The sequence below is a fragment of the Ursus maritimus genome, unplaced genomic scaffold (assembly GCF_017311325.1).
Source record: "Ursus maritimus isolate PB19 unplaced genomic scaffold, ASM1731132v1 scaffold_21, whole genome shotgun sequence".
NCBI classification, from domain to species: Eukaryota; Metazoa; Chordata; class Mammalia; order Carnivora; family Ursidae; genus Ursus; species Ursus maritimus.
Window position 1 is genome coordinate 31,383,934 of NW_024424564.1, and position 18,599 is coordinate 31,402,532.

Consider the following 18,599-nt stretch of genomic DNA (forward strand, 5'->3'; position numbering starts at 1 on the left):
GCTGCAGATCCATCTAGTGACATTAATCTTTCTTTGATTTAATTTGGTTTTCATTCCTAAAGTAGGGGCCCAGAGGACGCTCCCTGCCTCACAGGAGTACAGGAGGATTAATGAGTCACTCTTAGAAAAGCATGTGGAGCTCCTCAGAACAAACAGCATCGTATTTTTAACACTTTAGCTTCTGTGGCACTTTTCAGAAAGGCATTTCTGTCCTTAACTCGGCAGCAGCTGACTTGTGCAAAGTAGAAAATGGAAACCTTGCCCCCCCCAACTGCTGTAAATAAATTAGTTTCTGTCTTACACTGGCGTTACTGGGTCACGTGGGGGGAAATGTTCCAGCCCGAGAGCAGCTGTGTAAGTTAGAAATACACTCACACTCGCAGGCTCAGACACACACGCACACAACTCATCCACTAATAAAATGCTTTACACTTGCTCTTGGGAGATAATTTCAGAGTAAAATCTCGGTACGAGCGGCGTCCGCGCTGTCTGGGTGCCAGAGCACAGCGCCAGCGGTGCGTCGTCGCCAGCTCTTGAAAAGACATTTGAACTTCTGGCAGCGCTCCTTATCGGAAGGCCCATCCGTGGTGTTTGTGATTATAGAGTAAGGGTGCTCGCGTTTAGCAAAACGAAGCGTCTGACAGTAGCGGCGTATTGGCTCAACACTCAACAGGATCCATTTGGGATTCATTCTTTGACAATTACCCAGAATGAATCACCAGCTTCCTTTTATAAAAAGATATTTATTGGCTTAGAAACAGAGCATATCCAGCTTTTCATGGGCAGGAATTTTATAACGCCGTTCAAACATTCTCATAAACTTGGTGTCTGAGTGTTGCTAAGGGGGTGCCTGCACAGTGTTGACTTTAATTGCATCAAATATGGAGGAGAATGGAAAAATCAACCAGAAAACAATGAACAGCTCAAGGGGAAAGGAGAGGATGTTTGGTAATAACAGCAGAGCAGAAGAATTCACTAGTTCAGAATCCACGCCAGAGACGCTTGTCGGAGGCCTGATGGCCCAGCCAGCCCCTGCCCAGTACCCCCCTCCCTCCAAGATGTCGTGAACACCAGGGGTTGGCGGCCTCTGGCCTCAGCCTAGCAGCTGATTAGCACCGCCGGCTGGACATCTCTGCTCCAGGCGTCTCTGCAGGGCCGGCTCTGCTCTGTGTTCCTTCCTCTGTGGGTGCAAGCTGAAGGAGATTCGGCTTTAATCCTTTGGTGCTTGCTAAGCAGGTTGGTACATTCGGATAACCAATGTGCAGCAGGCCAGAGCAGAAATTCTAGGTTTCTACTTTTTTCCAAACTGGGGAAGGCTAGGTCCAAAGTAGTATTAGAATTCAGAACAGAGAACTGGAGAATGGAGGGAAAAAGCACTTAACTGACAGTGTTCCAAAAGGACAGTGTTAATCCTCCCTCCACAGTCCCAGAATGAAGGCAAGGATTTGTGTATCCCTGACCTGCCCCTTCCTCAAGGCCCCTTTGTCTTAAATTTTTGGGGACTAGCCCCTCAGAACAGTGAGGCCCACCCTCCGCATCTTAGCATCTAATCCCCTTGGCCTGAAGGGTGCTGCTTCTCGTTGGTTGTAGGGGAGGGCTGTACTGGAGGGCCTTTGGCGCTGGGTTCCACGGTCCCAAAAGGCCTCCAGTGAGAACTCTTGACTTTATTGACAAAAGAGGGTATGCATCGGCATTGCAATAGTGTGTCAGTGTGGTAAAAGCATTTATTTGTCAAATGTGTGTGTTTAAAATCTGTGGCAATTTTTTTTTTAGCAGCTCTATTGAGATATCCTTTATATACCATAAAGGTCACCTTTTAAAATGCACAATTCAATGGTTTTTGGTGCATTTACAGAGTTGTGCAATCATCACCACAATCTAATTTTAGAACATTTTCATCACCCCAAAAAGAAACCTTGAATTCATTAGCAGTCACTCTTCATTCTTCCGACCCCTGTTTAGGCAACTAGTAATCTACTTTCTGTATGTATAAATCTGTCTATTCTGGACATTTTATATAAATAGGATCGTACAATATATGGTCTTTTGTGACTGGCTTCTTTCACTTAGCATAATGTTTTTGAGGTTCATATTGTAGCAGGTATCAGTACTTCTCTCTTTTTATTGTATGGCAGGGTTTTTGTAGTATATTCATATAATGCAATAATACAAAGTAATTTAAAAGAAAGGACTACTGGTAGCTCCAACAATGTGGATAAACATCACAGACCTTATGTTGACCCTAAGAAGCCAGACATAAGAATATAAATATACAGTTGACCCTTGGAACAATGGAGGTTTGAATGGTGCAGGTCCACTTACATGCAGATTTTTTTCAATAAATACAGTATAGTACTATAAATGTATCTTCTCTTATGATTTTAATATTTTTTCTCTAGCTTTATTGCAAGAATACAGTATATAATACACAAAACATACAAAATATATGTTGACTGTTCTTGGTAAGGCTTCCTATCAGGCTATTAGCAGTTAAGTTTTGGGGGAATCAAAAGTTATATGTGGAGTTACAACTGTGCAGCGTGGGGGCACTACCCCCGACCCCCATGTTGTTCAAGGGTCAGCTGTATTATATGATTCCATTTATATGAAGTTCAAGAACAGAGGGAGGTCCGACTAGTGATTACCTCTGGCTGAGAATACAGAGGTTACTTACTGGGAAGGGATAATGGGGGTACCTCTTGGGACCTTGAAATATTTTATATCTTGGTGTGGGTAGTGGTTTTATACAGGTATATATTTAAATGAACATTCAAGGAGCTGCACACTTAATATTAGCGAACGTTAAGTGCTTTCCTGTAAGTTATACTTAAATTTTAAAGTTTTTATTTAAAAGTATATGCAATTTTTATGATTTCACAAGCTCCTTTTTAAAAAATATATACCTGCAGAAAAGAGAACAAATCATAAGTGTACCACTGGAGGAATGATCAAAGTGAGCTGTCCTGTAAATACCACTCGGGTCAAGAAATAGGACATTAAGGGTACTTCAGAAGTCCTTTCCCGGCCCCTCCCAATCACTAACCCCTCTCTCTTCTGCAAACTTCTAACATCGTAGTTTGACTGTTTTTGTGATCGTTTGGGTTTTTTTTTTTTTTTGGCTTTATGTGAATGGAATCACACAGTATACATTCCTTTGTGTGGCTTCCTTTGCTCAACATTATCATTGTGAGGTTTACCCATGTAGTGTGTAGAAATAATTTGCTCCCTTCCATTGTTCTATATTTTGTGGTACGGACATACCCCAAATTATTTATTCACTGATGATATTTGGTTGTTTCCAAGATGGGGCAATTACAAATAGTTCACCATCAGGATATGTACTACCTTCTGTTGGGTATATACCTAGATGTGAAATTGCTGTGTCATAGGGTTAGACACCTGCTCTAATGACACAGTTTTTGAACACCTGTTTCAGCATTTCTTACTACATTAGTGGCCCAAGACTCTCTTGACCTCTGAGAGGCTGGGGTACATCTAGCACAGCCTTGTCTTCCCCTCCTCCAGGGTGGGCCCACCTCCCATTGGCCCTACAGCTTCTTGGCTCCTCTCCCAGCCTCACTACACCTCACTGCCTTGTCCGTCTCCTTCACAGGACTGTGAGCTCCTTGAGGGCAGAGAGCGTCTTGGTCGTCATCATAGCCGTAGCCTCCAACACAGTGCCCGGAATATAGAAATTCTTGATAAATATTTAATAAGTGAGAGGATGTAAGATCCATCCAGCTATCTAATTCCTGGATGAAGTTGAGAAATACATTAAATTTTGAAAACTCATATATTTTTTATCTTTGCTTTCAGATATCAAATGGATCCACTATAAAGGTCTTTAAGAAGATAGCAAATTTTCCTTCAGGTAACCAATATAACGTTAACCTTTTTGTTCTCACCCACCTTTATAAAGTACCGCTTTTTGCCTCTCTCAGATGTATTGTCACAAAGGTGAGATTGAGTTGTTGCTACATAATTCTCTGAAATTGGAGAAAAGCCATTTTGATCTGTTTCTGTTCCTAAGAATGTGAGCCTTGCAAGGAGGAGGACAGGAAACCGTAAACAGCAGTTGGCCGGGATTGCCCAGCACTAAGGAAGTTGCTGCCTATTGACAGCCCTAAACTCAGGACAGAATCTCAGCCTTCCTAGCTCTGTCCCAACCCCTCAGTAGGATGGGGGCTAATAGAGGAGACCCCTCTGGCAAACTGAGAGGGAAGCTTGTAGATAATCACACAGCCCTGCAAGTGCTGAACAAACAAGATAATCCACTTAGAAATCCAAATCTCCTTTTATAGCATCTGCAAAATGCCCAGAAAGTGAGCGAGGCAAACTAAATGGGGAGCTGTTATGGGAAAGTCTATAAGCTAGTCTCTAAACTCTCTACCACCTCCTTGATAGCCTCAGGACAGGAAAACATTGCCATGTGCCTTGAGAAAATCCCTAGATCCTGGTCCAGGTTTGTCTCCAGAGAAATTATACCCCAGCCAAGACAATCAATCAGTCCTCAGCTCTTAGAAAGGTTCTGGGCCTCAACAGCAGGACTTCTCACACGCACATAACTGGAGGGAGGCTTCCTGATGCCTGAATTCGATACTAAGAGCAGCCTGGTAAGTCCCAAGACCTCGTCATCGCAAACAGGGAATGCAGGGACTTCAATTAAATAGAAAGGATAATTCGGTAGGCTGTAGGACACCCTTGCGGGGACCCCCACAGTCCATCATTACATCTGGCTATAGTGAGAGAAGGCATCTTGCAGAGGGTGACTGTCATTCTGGCATTGGGAGTTCGTGTCCTTGGGTTATAAAAAGTGGAAGAGCTCTGTATTTTAAGCTTCAGAGCTTGGGCCTTTTGCAGCGCTTGCTGCTTGGGGATCTCGCCTTTGGATCTCTTCATGGGGCCTCAGGGCCGTCAGTACCTCTGCTTCTTCCCTGCCCAGTGCAGCTGAGAGCCATCATTTTGATCCCTCCCCCGCTAACCCTTCAGCCCTCCTGCCCCGTCCCCTTTCACCATCCTCTCAGTCACAACCCCAGCCCCGGAGGAACCCAGCCACTGGCCTTTTCTGAACCTATACCGAGGCAGCCACTGGAGGAAAGTACAGCTGGAGTCGCTATAAATTCATGGGGCCCAACATGACCAGGAGCCTCAATGCCACCTCCACCGCTGTATTTCTCACACTGTGTAACTCACTCTGTGTTCTCCAGAATTCTACCTTCTCTCCTCAGAGCTCTGACCCACACAGCTCTATCAGTAGCTGACTTGATCCTGTACCTCTGAGAGAAAACAGGAATCCCTCAACATCCAGCACCAGACCTCCCACCCCACCTGCGTCTGCCCATTTCTTCCTCCATGGCACTCCCCTGTGCTTCCTCCTGTCCAAGGCCAGTCTCTCACCTGTGCCTTCAATCCCACCCTTTCCAACCTTCCACACATTCTTACACCACAGATCATCTTCTCTCACCTAAGCTTTCTATACCTCCCCACCTACTGCAGTTTTCCCCTTAGTGTTTCAAGGTGTTCTAGTCTCCTTCATCTTCAGAGCAAAAAACCTAGCGCCTTAATCCCTCTTTTCCCATTTACCGCTCCCTCTACTGCCACATTTCTTTCAGGACTGTCCTCATTCTGTGCCACTCATTGCCCTTCTTTCAGATCCCAGGAGGGCTGGCTCCTTGCGCCTGTCTCCTCCATTTGCCTGGCTAACTCCGGTCGTTCACTTAGGCTCAGCTCCAACATCCCTTCCTCTGAGAACCTCCCGGAGTGGGGTGGGTCCTCGTTAGTTACCTTCTTAGCCTATACTTTCTCATAAGCCTCATAACAATTATAGTTAAATAACTAATTGTATAATTAGTCATAGAAAGTGTCTCATCGGCTAGGATGTAAACTCCATCGGGGCAACTAGGTCTGTCTTAAGCACTGCCTTTTGCCTAGGAGCCCCTGGCACTCAGAAGGTGCTCCAGGTACATTTGTTAGTGAATAAGGCTTGAACCTCTCCTATCCCACCCCCAGCAAGGGACCATTCAGCCTGTTGGGAACCTGCTTCCTACTCTAGGCCCTGGCCCATTCTATCTTCAGGTTAAGATCTTAAGATGCAGCAGGGTGGGGAAAAAAAAAAAAAACAAAAACCGTAACTATGAAGAGCTCAAGTGCAAGAGCTCGAGTAACCTCTTCTGTTTATAGCACAAATGGGGCATTTGATGAGAAGGCCAATTAGCCCGTGGTTGTTTTTTTAATAGACTGTTTTCTCTCCCTTTCTCTGCCATTCAGATGTGGAATACTCAGAAGACCACTGCCATTTGGTGAGTTCGGTCTTTCTTGTGCTTGCCCCTGAATTGGATGCCTTCCGTAGCATGAACGGTCTCCTTGGGTAACGCTTCTACTGTCTTCCCGTTAGATTTTACCAGATTCGGAAGCATTCCAAGATGTGCAAGGGAAAAGACATCGAGGGAAGCACAAGTTCAAAGTAAAAGAAATGTATCTGACAAAGCTGCTGTCGACCAAGGTACACGTACTGTTCTGGGACTGCTTTTACGGCTACCTTGGGGGTGTATGATGTGTTTGACTTAATTTCCACTGAAGTGTGAAAATGTTACAAATCCCTTGTGCCTTCTAGCAAAGCAAAATGAAAGTTTAAATTGTAAACACTTCCTACCCTCTTCTTTTTTATAAACCACGAAGATAACAGCACTTTACGAATTTTGACTGTTGTATCTTCAATCAGGGATTTAATATTGTTCCCAGTCCCTTTACCCACCATTTCACTGTTGTTATTTTTTAGGTTGATGGCACAATTATTCCTTTTTGTTTACTTGTTATTATTAGATGAGCAATAAAACTCCCTTTATGAATTGCAAGTAAATGAGGGGCGGGGTCAGTGACTATAAACCTAGTAAATCTTTTTTTTTTTTTTTTAAAGTAAGAATGCTGTTCATCTGTAAAAGTGTCAGATGTAAAAGCCGATGGAATACCAATCAGAAGCGAATTGTACCTTTTCTGGCTTGTAGTGGGATTAACAGAAGTCTGTGGTGATCCCCCCCCCCCCCGCCCCCGGCAAATGACTAGCAATATAAATGCTATTATCTACACCTGGCCCTGGGCTCCTGATGGGCTTCTTCGGATTATAGCAGAGTGTATGCTTAGCGCTTGGTAGCTTTGTTTAGTGGGTACAGGACAGCCAGAGCCTCTTGATTTCCTCATCTGTCCCACAGAGCTCTGCCTATTTGGCTTCTGTAAAATACTCAAATGCTTTGGAAGGTACATAATAAAAACCTACGATGGAAATACAGGCAATGAAAAAATTCTGGGAACTGAGCAACGTTGAGTTTTTTCAGGCTGAACATACCTAATCAAAGCTAAACATCCGTGGCTTCTTGGTTTATGTATACAGCCTACAACTGACATTTCAACTGCTAGAGATTTTTCTAAGATAGCCTCTCTGTTGACTAAACAATGTTGTTATCAGCAAGAAGCTGATGAACCAAATGTAAACCTGGGCATGGATTTTCAGGGCTCTTGTCCCATACTGCCAGTGTTGGCCTCATTTGATAATTTGACATATTTTCTCTTCAAGTTGTTTTTTCTGTTTTGTACATCATTTTCTCTGAACAGGGATTTCATTTTCTATTGTATTCAAAACTGCTACTCTTTTTTTTTTTTTTTTAATCTCCCAGGTCTGATGTTCTCTATCTTTCAGGTGGCAATTCATTCTGTGCTTGAGAAACTTTTTAGAAGCATTTGGAGTTTACCTAACAGCAGAGCCCCATTTGCTATAAAATACTTTTTTGACTTTTTGGATGCCCAGGCTGAAAACAAAAAAATCACAGATCCTGATGTCGTGCATATTTGGAAAACAAACAGGTGGGAACAAACAGTAGGTGATTACTGACTATTTTCAAGAATCTGGGACAGAATCTTAACTGAAAGGAGGGCATGGATAGTCACAGTAGGATTCATCATCCTTAGATCAGAACTTTTGACTTGGTAAGTTATCGTGTCAGAGCGGATTCTTCCTCTGCTACTATTTTTAAACAAGAAACAAACCCCTTCCTATGCTGAGATCCTATTCTTTAGGATAAAATAAACTTTATTATTTTTCATGTGTGAAAAAGACCTTATATGGAATGTTAAATTTAGCTTGACCAGCAAAAGATGAGAAATGAGTATTATGTGGTTTTATTATATAATTTTCCATTAGAGAATATTTAATCACCTTGCAGTTACCAAGCTATCTGTCAATACTCTGACTCTGCATGGACATTTGTTTTTATTTGATCAAGTGTAATACTTAGATACCATGAGAATTCACCAAAGGACTGTCTTGTTTTCTAACATACTACCTTAAGCTGAGGCAAGGCATCCAGATCTAGTCTCAATTTCTTCTCAGTAAGGAAACATTGCCCATTACCTCTACTTGAAGTACTTCGTGCATGAGCTGTAAGACTCGGCGTTAAGGTGTAATAGAAGTTTTCAGTGCACTCTCAAGCCCTCCCGAGAACTAAGGGTGGGCGGACCATTTTAAATGAATACTAAAAGCTGAAGTTCCAGAGCTCTAGGTCTCATCTTCTCCCATTTAATCCAGGTCTGTCCCAACTGTCTAACACTGGCTCACTCCCATTCTATGTTCTAGCCTCTGATTCTCCAGTCCTGCTACTCCCACACCAAGCTTGGGTGCTGCAAGCACCCATTTCACTGGGAAGTTTGTGGCATCTGAGCAGGGGCAGTAGTCAGGACAGTAGAGCTATGGAGACACCCAACAGCCTTATGATGGAGGTAGTTTGCTAGGCCAGAGTTGAGAAGGAGATAATAATGGAAGGACTCTGATTCTCAGGTTCATATTCAAATATTTGAGTGCCTACTATGTGCCAAGCACTGTTAGGTGCTGGAAATATAGCAATGAACTGAATAGACAAAAATCCATGTTCTCACAGAGCTTGCATTCTAATGGGTGGAAGAGACCATAAATAGGTAAATTATAGTATATTAGAAGGATAATACAGCAGACAAGGTGGGAAAAAGGATAGAGAGTAATAGGGCAGAGTGGTCAGAGGAGGCATCACAGAGATGATATTCAAGTCAGGTCTTGAAAGAGGTGAGGGCATAAACCATGAGACTATCTAGTTGAAGACAGTTTCTGGAAGATGGGCAACAAAAGCCAAAGTCCTGAGGCACCCGGTTGCCTTGAATGCATGAACAGTGAAGAGGCCAGTGGAGGAGTTAGAAGGCATAAGGTGAAGAGTAGCAGATGAGGGCCTGGGCCCAGATCATGCAGGGGCTTTATCCCCAGGGGGAGAGAGAGCACGAGGGTTTTGAACAGAGCGCAGACATCATCTGACTCTGTGTTAAGATTGCTGGTAGTTGTGGGAGAATTAACTGTGGGGACATAGGGGCTAATAACCCAGGTGAGAAGTAAAAGTGCCTTAGGCCAGGGTGTGGCACTTGGGGTGAGAAGAGGTTAAGTTCTGGAGACAGGATGCAATGTTTTCCTGGGTAACTATCATCTAATACCATCTAGAACTATCCGGAGAAAATTCTCCTCTTGTCAGTGGCCACTTCTGCCTTTCTCCAGTTCTAGTCCTCCCTTTCAGTAGCACTTGTCAGTTTAACCCTTTCTTGTTCTGAGTGATGCTGCCATCTGTCACTTGGTATATTTGGCAAAGCAGACTTGCATACTTCAGTAACAAGGGCAAAAACACCCATTTACAAACTGTGATAAACAGAGCATTCGCCTCCTATGAAGGGCTGTATCTGAAAAGAGATTTCTCTTTGGAACAGCCTTCCTCTTCGCTTCTGGGTCAACATCCTGAAGAACCCTCAGTTTGTCTTTGACATTAAGAAGACACCACACATAGACGGCTGTTTGTCTGTGATTGCCCAGGCATTCATGGACGCATTTTCCCTCACAGAGCAGCAACTCGGGAAGGTAAGGCCTAGCTTACTATTTCTTGTATGTACTTCTGTGAGTCTGAAGCATTCTTTTTTGTTAACATCCAAACCATAAACCACAGCAGCTAAAAAGAAATAGTCATAGGTAGTCACTGAAAATTTGCTTTTCTTTAAAAGCTGTCTCATTTATTTTTCATCTAGTTTGGGGAAAAAAAGATTATTCTCCCCATCCTACTGCAGAACTCTGGCTGTGAATAACTTTACCACAAAGTGTAAATTTTGTTTCCTACAAAAACATTCTACAGACACTACTAAACTATGAAACTACTGAAATTTGCCTCGCTAAATTAATCCCATCTAAATACAGATGACCCTTGAATAATGGGGGATGATGGGCACCAGTCCTTCATGTAGTTGAAAACTACCCTGTAACTTTTGGCTTCCCCAAGACTTAGCTTTACTGCTAATATAAACAAACAGTCGATTAACACCTATTTTGTACATGTTACATGTATTATATACTGTATTTTTACAATAAAGCTAGAGAGAACATCGAGAAAAGGTATTTATAGTACTGTACTGCATCAAAAAAACTCCACGAAGAGTAACAACAGACCTACATAGTTCAACACCGTGTTGTTCAAGGGTCAGCTGTACACCTAAGAGTCTACTTGGATATAACGAATTGTTCATGGGGAAGAAAATCTTGCCTGAGATTTCTATCATCCCCAGTTTGTCAATTCATAGTCAAAACATTGAATTGTTTTTCTTTTAGCTTTCTTTGCTGAGCAAAAGCCCCAGGAAATCAAAGAAATATAAAATACAGAGCAAACTTTGAAAGGGATGTTTTGGTCTTATTCAGGCACTCCAAAATGTATTAAACTAAGCGATACCTGTATCTAATGGATTTTAGAAAATCTTTTAATGCTGAGCACTGTCCCCTTGGTGTAAGGATGAGAGAGTGCCTAGAATGAAATGTGGTTGATGTTTCATACGTGCCTTGGCCTCCTAGTCTAAATCTATACTTCCACCACTGTTTCTGCAAAACAAACCTGTCTTTACTTTTGTGTTCCTAGCATCACCTTGTCCCTCAAGGTAAAATAGTTCGCATTATCTTTGACTCCTTCTTCTTCCTCCCGTCCCCTAATTGGTTACTACTCATTGCCATCTCCAAAATGTCTTTTTTTTTTATAACTGCCTCAGAACTGGTCTCCTGGGCCCTGCTGTCTCATCCCATACCTTTTCCTGTCTCAGGTTGTCATTCTAAAACAAAAATCTGATCTTGTTCGTCTCCTGCTTAAAAATTGTAAATACTTTCCATTACCTACCAGGTAAAATCCTCACAGTGCCATGTGGCCCTTCCTGATGGGGTGTCAAGTCTCTTTTCTGGCAAACTCCTTATACCTTCTATGCTACAGCTTTTACTTTTCCCAAACTTACCAAGAACTTGTTTTCTTATCTCTTTCCTGTCTCGTAACCCCTTTGTCTAGTAAAATTCTTATTCAATCATTCACTCCACAAACACAACTTCCTAATATGTACCAGAAACTGTAGGAGACTATGATCAGTCTAAGTATAGCTATTCTGTGAACTTTCCTGATACACTGCCCACACCCATTCTTCGTTTGACCAATGTGACAAAACACACTGAAAGACACTAAAATGTTTCTTTATTCACAGTAAAAATGACTGTTTACTATGTTCTTGGTATATTTCACTTAATCATCACAAGAACCACAGAAGGTAGTTATTATTACCCTCATTTTATAGATGAGGAAATTGATCTTCTGAGAGGTTATACAAGTCTTGGTTAAAATCCCACAAAGTTGTTAGGATCCCTGATTTGTCCAACTCCACGGTGCTTTTCTTTACGCCCTATACTAATTATTGATATCATGGTAACCACTGTGTTTAAGTTTGTCTTCTGAACTAAATTATAAGTTTCTTAAAGGCAGGTGCTGGTCTTCTTTACCTTTTTACATTCAATGTCTGCCCCAGCGCCAAGCTAAATAAATTTTATTGAATGCATGATCACATGATTTGTGGGTTCTACTTAGACTTGACAAGTGCAAAGAATCTCAGTAATATCTCAGTGTCGGCATCCTTCAGAATGATGCAGCCACTGATATGGCTATTCGTGCCCTCAGTACACTGAAAAATGTACTGGGACATTAGCCCTACCATTAACTCACCCATCTTCCCTGAGTAGGAATTTCAAAAATTTTGTGAAAAATGACTTTTAAAAATAAAATCTTAATTTTTAATATTATCACTATTATGTAAAGACATTCAAGCTGACAGGGAACTTTTGCAAAATCAGACATCAAAGCCCCCAATACTAATCACCATGTACTTCCTTGAGAACAGTAGAAGATCTTTATAATCTAATAAAAGGGACAAGCAGAAAAATTCACCACCACCAATTACTTACCACTTTCATGGTTATATAAAGGGCTCAATCAGACCTACAATCAAGTCTTTCATAAATGCCAAAATTCACTGGTGGGTGAGGATGAGAGCAAATGTTTTAATTCAGGCTTTTTACAACCATTAGTAATGAACTATGATTGAAATAAGTTCCATTGTTACAGTAACTCAAAATCATGCAAAAATAATAATTTTAGTTCTTTTATGAGAGGAAGGCAGAATATATTAGCATTTAATCCGCCTGAAAAGAACAGTGACTCACCAGAACTATCTGGATAGCAGTCAGTCATTCAGTCAACAACATTTATGAAGGCCCATGGCATGAAAAAGCTTTGTTACTAGGAGATAATAATGGTGGAGGTTCAACTACACTGGTACTGTTATAAATTCCCCTTGGTTTTTTTACTGTTGGCTGTGGCTGCTCTTTTTTTCAGGAAGCACCAACTAATAAACTTCTCTATGCCAAGGATATCCCAACCTACAAAGAGGAAGTAAAATCATATTACAAAGCAATCAGGGATTTGCCTCCATTGTCATCTTCGGAAATGGAAGAATTCTTAACTCAGGAATCAAAGGTATTGTTAGAAAGTAGAAATAAGAGGGGCACCTGGGTGGCTCCGTTGGTTCAGCTTTCGACTCTTGATTTTGGCTTGGGTCGTGATCTCAGGGTCCTGGGATCGGGCTCTGTGCTGGGTGTGGAGCCTTCTTAAGAGTCTCTCTCTCCCTCCCCCCCCTCCTACTCTCTCCCTCTTGTTAAAAAAAAAAAAAAAAAAAGAAATAAATATTTGGTTACTTCTTTTTTAAAAAGCCATTTCAGAATCTCTCAACAAGACTCTCTTTCTTTAAGAAACATGAAAATGAATTTAATGAAGAAGTGGCCTTGACAGAAATCTACAAATACATCGTAAAATATTTTGATGAGGTAAGATTTTAAATAACATTTTAAAAAATGGATATGAATCAGCCCCCAGGATTTGGTTGTAAAGCGTTCTATAGGTCTCAGGACAGCTCTGGCATCCCTAATGGCCAGAAAGGGAAGCCAGGAAGCCTGTCTGAGATGGGGGATCCTGGCGCCAAGCCAGACCCTGCATGTGGCTGCCCCTCTTCTAGTTTTATCATGCTGCCCACCTTTGGACCAGCCTGAATTTACATTTGAGTTAACGGGGTCTGTAGCCACACTGACTCAGGATAACTTTGATAAGTAAGTAGTGGTCCTATTAAATAGGGCCAGCTTATGCTTGATTGTAATGTGCTAAAATGAAAGCTAAGCTTGTTAAATTGCCTAGATTCTGTACTCGATAGGTCTATGAAAGTATAACATATTTCTAACTTAATCAACTATTTCAATAAACCATTAATTCTCCTTAATCTGGATTTTTTTCTTTGGGAATTCACACAGACACAGTCATCAGATGCGCTGTTTCCAAATATATGTTAATTCCCCCTTCCCTGATTCCCCCCCACTCAGTCATGCTGGGACAGGCTATCCATGTCAATGGTGAGAATAGCTCACCAATTCCATTTGCTACTTGAAGATGAAGTGATGCGCTAAGGTAGGGTAGAGGCAATGAGTTCCTTAAACATGATAAGCATCCCTCTTTCCAGGGGCCAGGGGTTAGAAGGGAAGCATTGGGGAGGGTAAGGGAGGGGAGGGGAGGGAAATATTCAACTCTGACCAGGACGCCCCTGCCTGCTGCATTTAAGAAGAAATTCTTGCCTGCATGTTGGCTGCCCAGAATGCTTGCTGCGCTTGGAATGGCTGTGACATAATGCATAAAACAGGGCCTTGGAAGTCTGGCCCCATATTTGTAAGCAAATAGTTGGTATTTCTTGCTAGCTTCTATTTTAAGCCAAAGTGTTGTTGAGCCTGTGATAATGACTTAGCAAAACAACTTGCAAAGTGAGTATGTAAATGATCGAAGAAAATGTTGGCATCTGTTTCATACAGATTTTACCACTCATGGCATCAGGAATGCAAAAAAAACCCCCCAGAATTGTAATGCTAAAACCACAATATCTAAAATAACTGTTCTAATTGTCAACAGATTCTAAATAAACTAGAAAGAGAACGAGGGCTGGAAGAAGCTCAGAAACAACTCTTGCATGTTAAAGTCTTATTTGATGAAAAGAAGAAATGCAAGTGGATGTAAGCACTCTGGGGACTGGCTTAATCTGGCAAAATTCTTCAGACGACTTGGGAGCAAAATGGCTGCTTGAGCTACTCTGTGTCGTTAATTTTTAAAGTTTGCACATAGGTTCCACTCTGAGCACTGTCTTTTAGAGACCAAGGCACACGCACAGCTTCTAGAAAGCATACCCACCATTGTGCCTGTGCATATACTGTGGGAACCTTTCTGTAAATAGAGTTGAAGTGGTTGTTGCAAACAAACAGCCTCCTTGTTTACAGAGAATTACAGGGCCAGTAAGCAAGTGTCAGTAAACTACAGTCTCCACTTAAGCACAATGACAGCAGTGGTTTTGTTTGAAAACTACAGTTATGTAGCACTTGTGACTACACTGCACCTCTGTAGAAAAGGGACACTGCCAGTGATCACAAGAAAATGTGAAATGAGTCATTTGGAAACAAGGTGGGAGTGTTAGGGCAACCTCGAGGATTTGCAGCATTGAAACTTTCCCCAGTAGTTCTTGGAAAAGCTGACCGCAGAATTTGGTAGTGTGTACACTTAGCATTTGTGAGTGTGTGTGTGTGTTTTTAAACCAAAAACTGACAGTGTTGCAACATTGTTGAAAGGGCTCGTGTTTTTCAGTGGTCGCCAACTGCACTCCATCAACTCACCTCCATCTCACGAAGGAGCTCTAAAGCAAGGAGAGGGAGGAGGCTTTATTTAAATGCAACAGCATTTTACCCACTTGGTCCCGATGCGTGTTCCTTTTTATCATTTTTTCATACTAAATGTATTTGATAGTGGACATGTTGGCTATTGTAAAAAAAAACAAAACATCATTAGTTTATTTCTGTCTAAAAACTTCTTTGATCAAAACTGTCTGTAGAAGAGTAACTCCCTCCCCTAATCCTACATTTGTCTCCTTGCTTTAGATTTCTGGTGAACCCTGTGGTTATAAATATTTGTGTGTGATTTAAAAAAAAAAATACATTTTACATTTCATGAAATTGCTGTTCACACTGGAGTATTATATATGAATATATATATATTTGAGGCCCAAGGCCTGAAAAATACTAGTATACAACTTGGTATCTTAGTCTTACTATGTACTTTTTGAAAGTATTCCTCACAAGAGAAAGAATTCAAAATACCCATTTTATTCATGCCTTTCTTTTTAAAGAATTCCCTATCCAGTTATACTGTAGTCTTTTTAGTGCTGATTTTTTATTCCTGAATTTTTGCTGCTCATGACCAATTTTAATACCACTGTGTTTTCCTTCTATTAAAAGTAAAAAATGTAATTGGCAACTCTCAACTTTCCATGTGGCACCTTTTTACCCTTGGTGCTCCAAATCCCAGATTAAGGAAAGACATTTTTTCAAGTAGCAAATAAAACACTGATCATATAGTCCTTAAAATCTTTTACCAACACTGTATGGGATATCAGGATTTAAATGTGAATTTGTCTTCAAAAATGAAATTCTTTTTGCTCCTCAGTATCTGGCAAAGCGTAAGAGGCGATACCTCAACAAAATGATCAAATAAGCAGTTATCACCCTGATAGGCACCTTCCCAATCCCGTCACTTTTGACCATTGTCTGTCCAATGGACACACCTCAAAAATACTACCAAATAGGTTACTTACAAGTATAAAGGTGAGAGGTCTGGTCCCCATCTAAGGCTGCTACAGTCTTGATGTGAAGGCATTCATCATAAGAGAATAACAGTAGGACAGTTGAGAGCCAAGGGTAGGAGAGTTGCCCAAAAGACTTCCCCTTCTTTAGGGTACAGAAATGCTAAGAAAAGGATCAGCTACAGCTTTATCTAAGTATTCAGTAAATGCTACATGAGGGTGTCCCTGTCCAGCTCTCTGGCACATGAGTCCCACGTGGAGCCTTACCTCCTCTTCCAGGGACGATGCTGCTGGGAACTTTGGGCAAGTCACTTACCTCTTTGTGCCTCAATTTCTGTATAATATTTCTAACCTACCTCACTGAGGTGGTGTGAAGATTCACTAATGTATGTAGCGTGTTTGTCAATCCTCCAGTGAAAAGCACTATCTAGATCATATTTTGGATCACATTAGCCAAATGCAGTAAACGGCCAAATTAGATGTGTGCTGAAGACAATCAGTCACTGGGTCTATATTAAACAGCAACCAGAGAAACAAATGGCAAACAATTTCTATTTTCAAGTTTCTTTGCCTATTTTTTTGGTGCAAACAATTCATTTATAAACTTTTTTTTCTAACACTAGTGTCTACAGCAGCATTTAAAAATTAATTCTGTTACCTTTTCCGTATTAGGGATTTAAAGTCTATTTCTTATTGTATACCTGATTGAAGCTGTACTTGGAGATGAATGTTTTAAATGTCTATATCCAAAAATAAACATTTTGATGTAAATGTGGACTGTCTGTCTTTTTCCTTAAATATAAGTAGCTCCACAGAAATTACCTAGGTGCCAGCACGTATGTGAATAAGCAACTGTAATATTCCGTTTCTTCTAAATGATGCTAAGGACCGTTCAGTTACACCCCTGGCCTCCACTATCTACCTGAACTTTTGATCCTGAAGACTTCGGGATCATGAACATTCCACTTAATTTGGCCGACTTGAGCTTTGCCTTTTTGATGTGAAGTTATTCCAGCAGAATGCCTTTAAAAGAGGTTAGGGGATACACAGAAATAAAACATTTATAATAATTAATTTGGTTAGATCCAAAACAGTGTGAGGCAACATTAAATACCAACAATATTTATAAGGGACCCCAAGGGGTTCACGTTTTACAACAAATGGCCCTTGTCTTATATGGTCACAGGGTTTAATCATTTGTACTCTGTGGCTTTGAATTATAATAGAAAATAACAATGAGATCTTCTACATTGCCAAATACACACTGTAGGGTCAAAATAAAATTAAAAACAAGACGATATAGAAAAATATTTATTAAGCTCTTTAATTATGTGCACACAGCTTTTAGAAAGCATTTTATAATATTTAGGTATCTTCAAGTTTTGTTTTTTACTGCTAACTTTAAAATTGTCATCTTTTTTCAAGAACTAGAGGTTTAGAACTCTTGTATATAGTAAACCGGAAAATGTTTACTGACCCTGTTACTGCCAAGCATCTCAAAGAGGCAGAAGGAATTCAACATGGGCGTAATTCAGGCAAAATGCCAAAAAATTTCAAAGTGAAATTAATAAAATAATTTAAAAACTTGATTCCCTAATTCATTCTTTTTTTTTAAAACATTCTCAAAGGGTTGTCAATAAATATTCTAAATACCTCTGGGGCTGTTTTAATGCTTCACTTGTCATTAGTATAATCCTAAAATCCAGACACTGATGCAATATAGCACGTAGCCAGTACCTTTTCTTGAGGCAAATTCAAATGCTCTGGCAAACGGTAATACAATATCTAAATGCCACATACGTTAAAACTTCAAGCTTTATTGAGTCACACTGATTTCATCCCTTTTGATCTGCCTTTTCTCCAACAACATCATTCCCCAGGAGATCCAAGTTCCTCTAGTTGTTTCCTTTGTGTTGTTTCTAGTTCTTCTAGTCTTTTGCGAAGTAGAGAGAGTTCCCTTTGATGCTGTTCCTCCTTAAAAGCACAGAAAAAGAAAAAAAAAAAAGCTCAGAAAAATGGGGGCGCCTGGATGGCACAGCGGTTAAGCGTCTGCCTTCGGCTCAGGGCGTGATCCCGGCGTTATGGAATCGAGCCCCACATCAGGCTCCTCCGCTATGAGCCTGCTTCTTCCTCTCCCACTCCCCCTGCTTCTTCCTCTCCCACTCCCCCTGCTTGTGTTCCCTCTCTCGCTGGCTGTCTCTATCTCTGTCGAATAAATAAATAAAAATCTTTAAAAAAAAAAAAAAAGCTCAGAAAAATGGCTGGAAAAATAACTGTTAGGCACCAGCCTGAGTGGCTTTTTCACTCAGGCCTGCAACGTCTGGCACGGAAAGGACGACCATTTTAGCAATCTGAGAAGACAGCAGTGCGGGCCAGACTACTAACCAGTCCTCGCTTCTCTCCTGCCTCAGGCACTAGCCTTCAGCAAATCCCAGAGTCTGTACTTCTATCTAGGTATAAAACTCACCAGGAAGTGAATTAGAAAATAGTAATGCAGGGCCCAGATGTACTTACATGCCAATGTTCTAACA

The 18,599-nt window shown here is 41.1% G+C and overlaps 2 protein-coding genes across 3 annotated transcripts in view; one reads left to right on the plus strand and one right to left on the minus strand.

Moving 5' to 3' along the window:
* The window catches only part of PLXNC1 (plexin C1), a 142,457-nt gene extending 125,615 nt beyond the window's left edge, over positions 1-16,842 (plus strand). The window contains exons 24-31 of the mRNA XM_040637323.1: positions 3,817-3,871; positions 6,268-6,299; positions 6,395-6,502; positions 7,694-7,857; positions 9,772-9,919; positions 12,744-12,884; positions 13,157-13,231; positions 14,355-16,842. Of these exons, the coding sequence (XP_040493257.1) occupies positions 3,817-3,871; positions 6,268-6,299; positions 6,395-6,502; positions 7,694-7,857; positions 9,772-9,919; positions 12,744-12,884; positions 13,157-13,231; positions 14,355-14,459 (828 nt within the window). The 3' untranslated portion in view covers positions 14,460-16,842. The remainder of the gene's footprint in view (positions 1-3,816; positions 3,872-6,267; positions 6,300-6,394; positions 6,503-7,693; positions 7,858-9,771; positions 9,920-12,743; positions 12,885-13,156; positions 13,232-14,354) is intronic.
* Positions 16,843-17,865: 1,023 nt separating this feature from the next.
* Positions 17,866-18,599, minus strand: part of CEP83 (centrosomal protein 83) — a 124,009-nt gene continuing 123,275 nt past the window's right edge. For both annotated transcript variants that reach the window (XM_040637321.1, XM_040637322.1), the window contains exon 16: positions 17,866-18,042. In XM_040637321.1, coding sequence (XP_040493255.1) covers positions 17,938-18,042 — 105 coding nt within the window. In that variant the 3' untranslated portion in view covers positions 17,866-17,937. The remainder of the gene's footprint in view (positions 18,043-18,599) is intronic.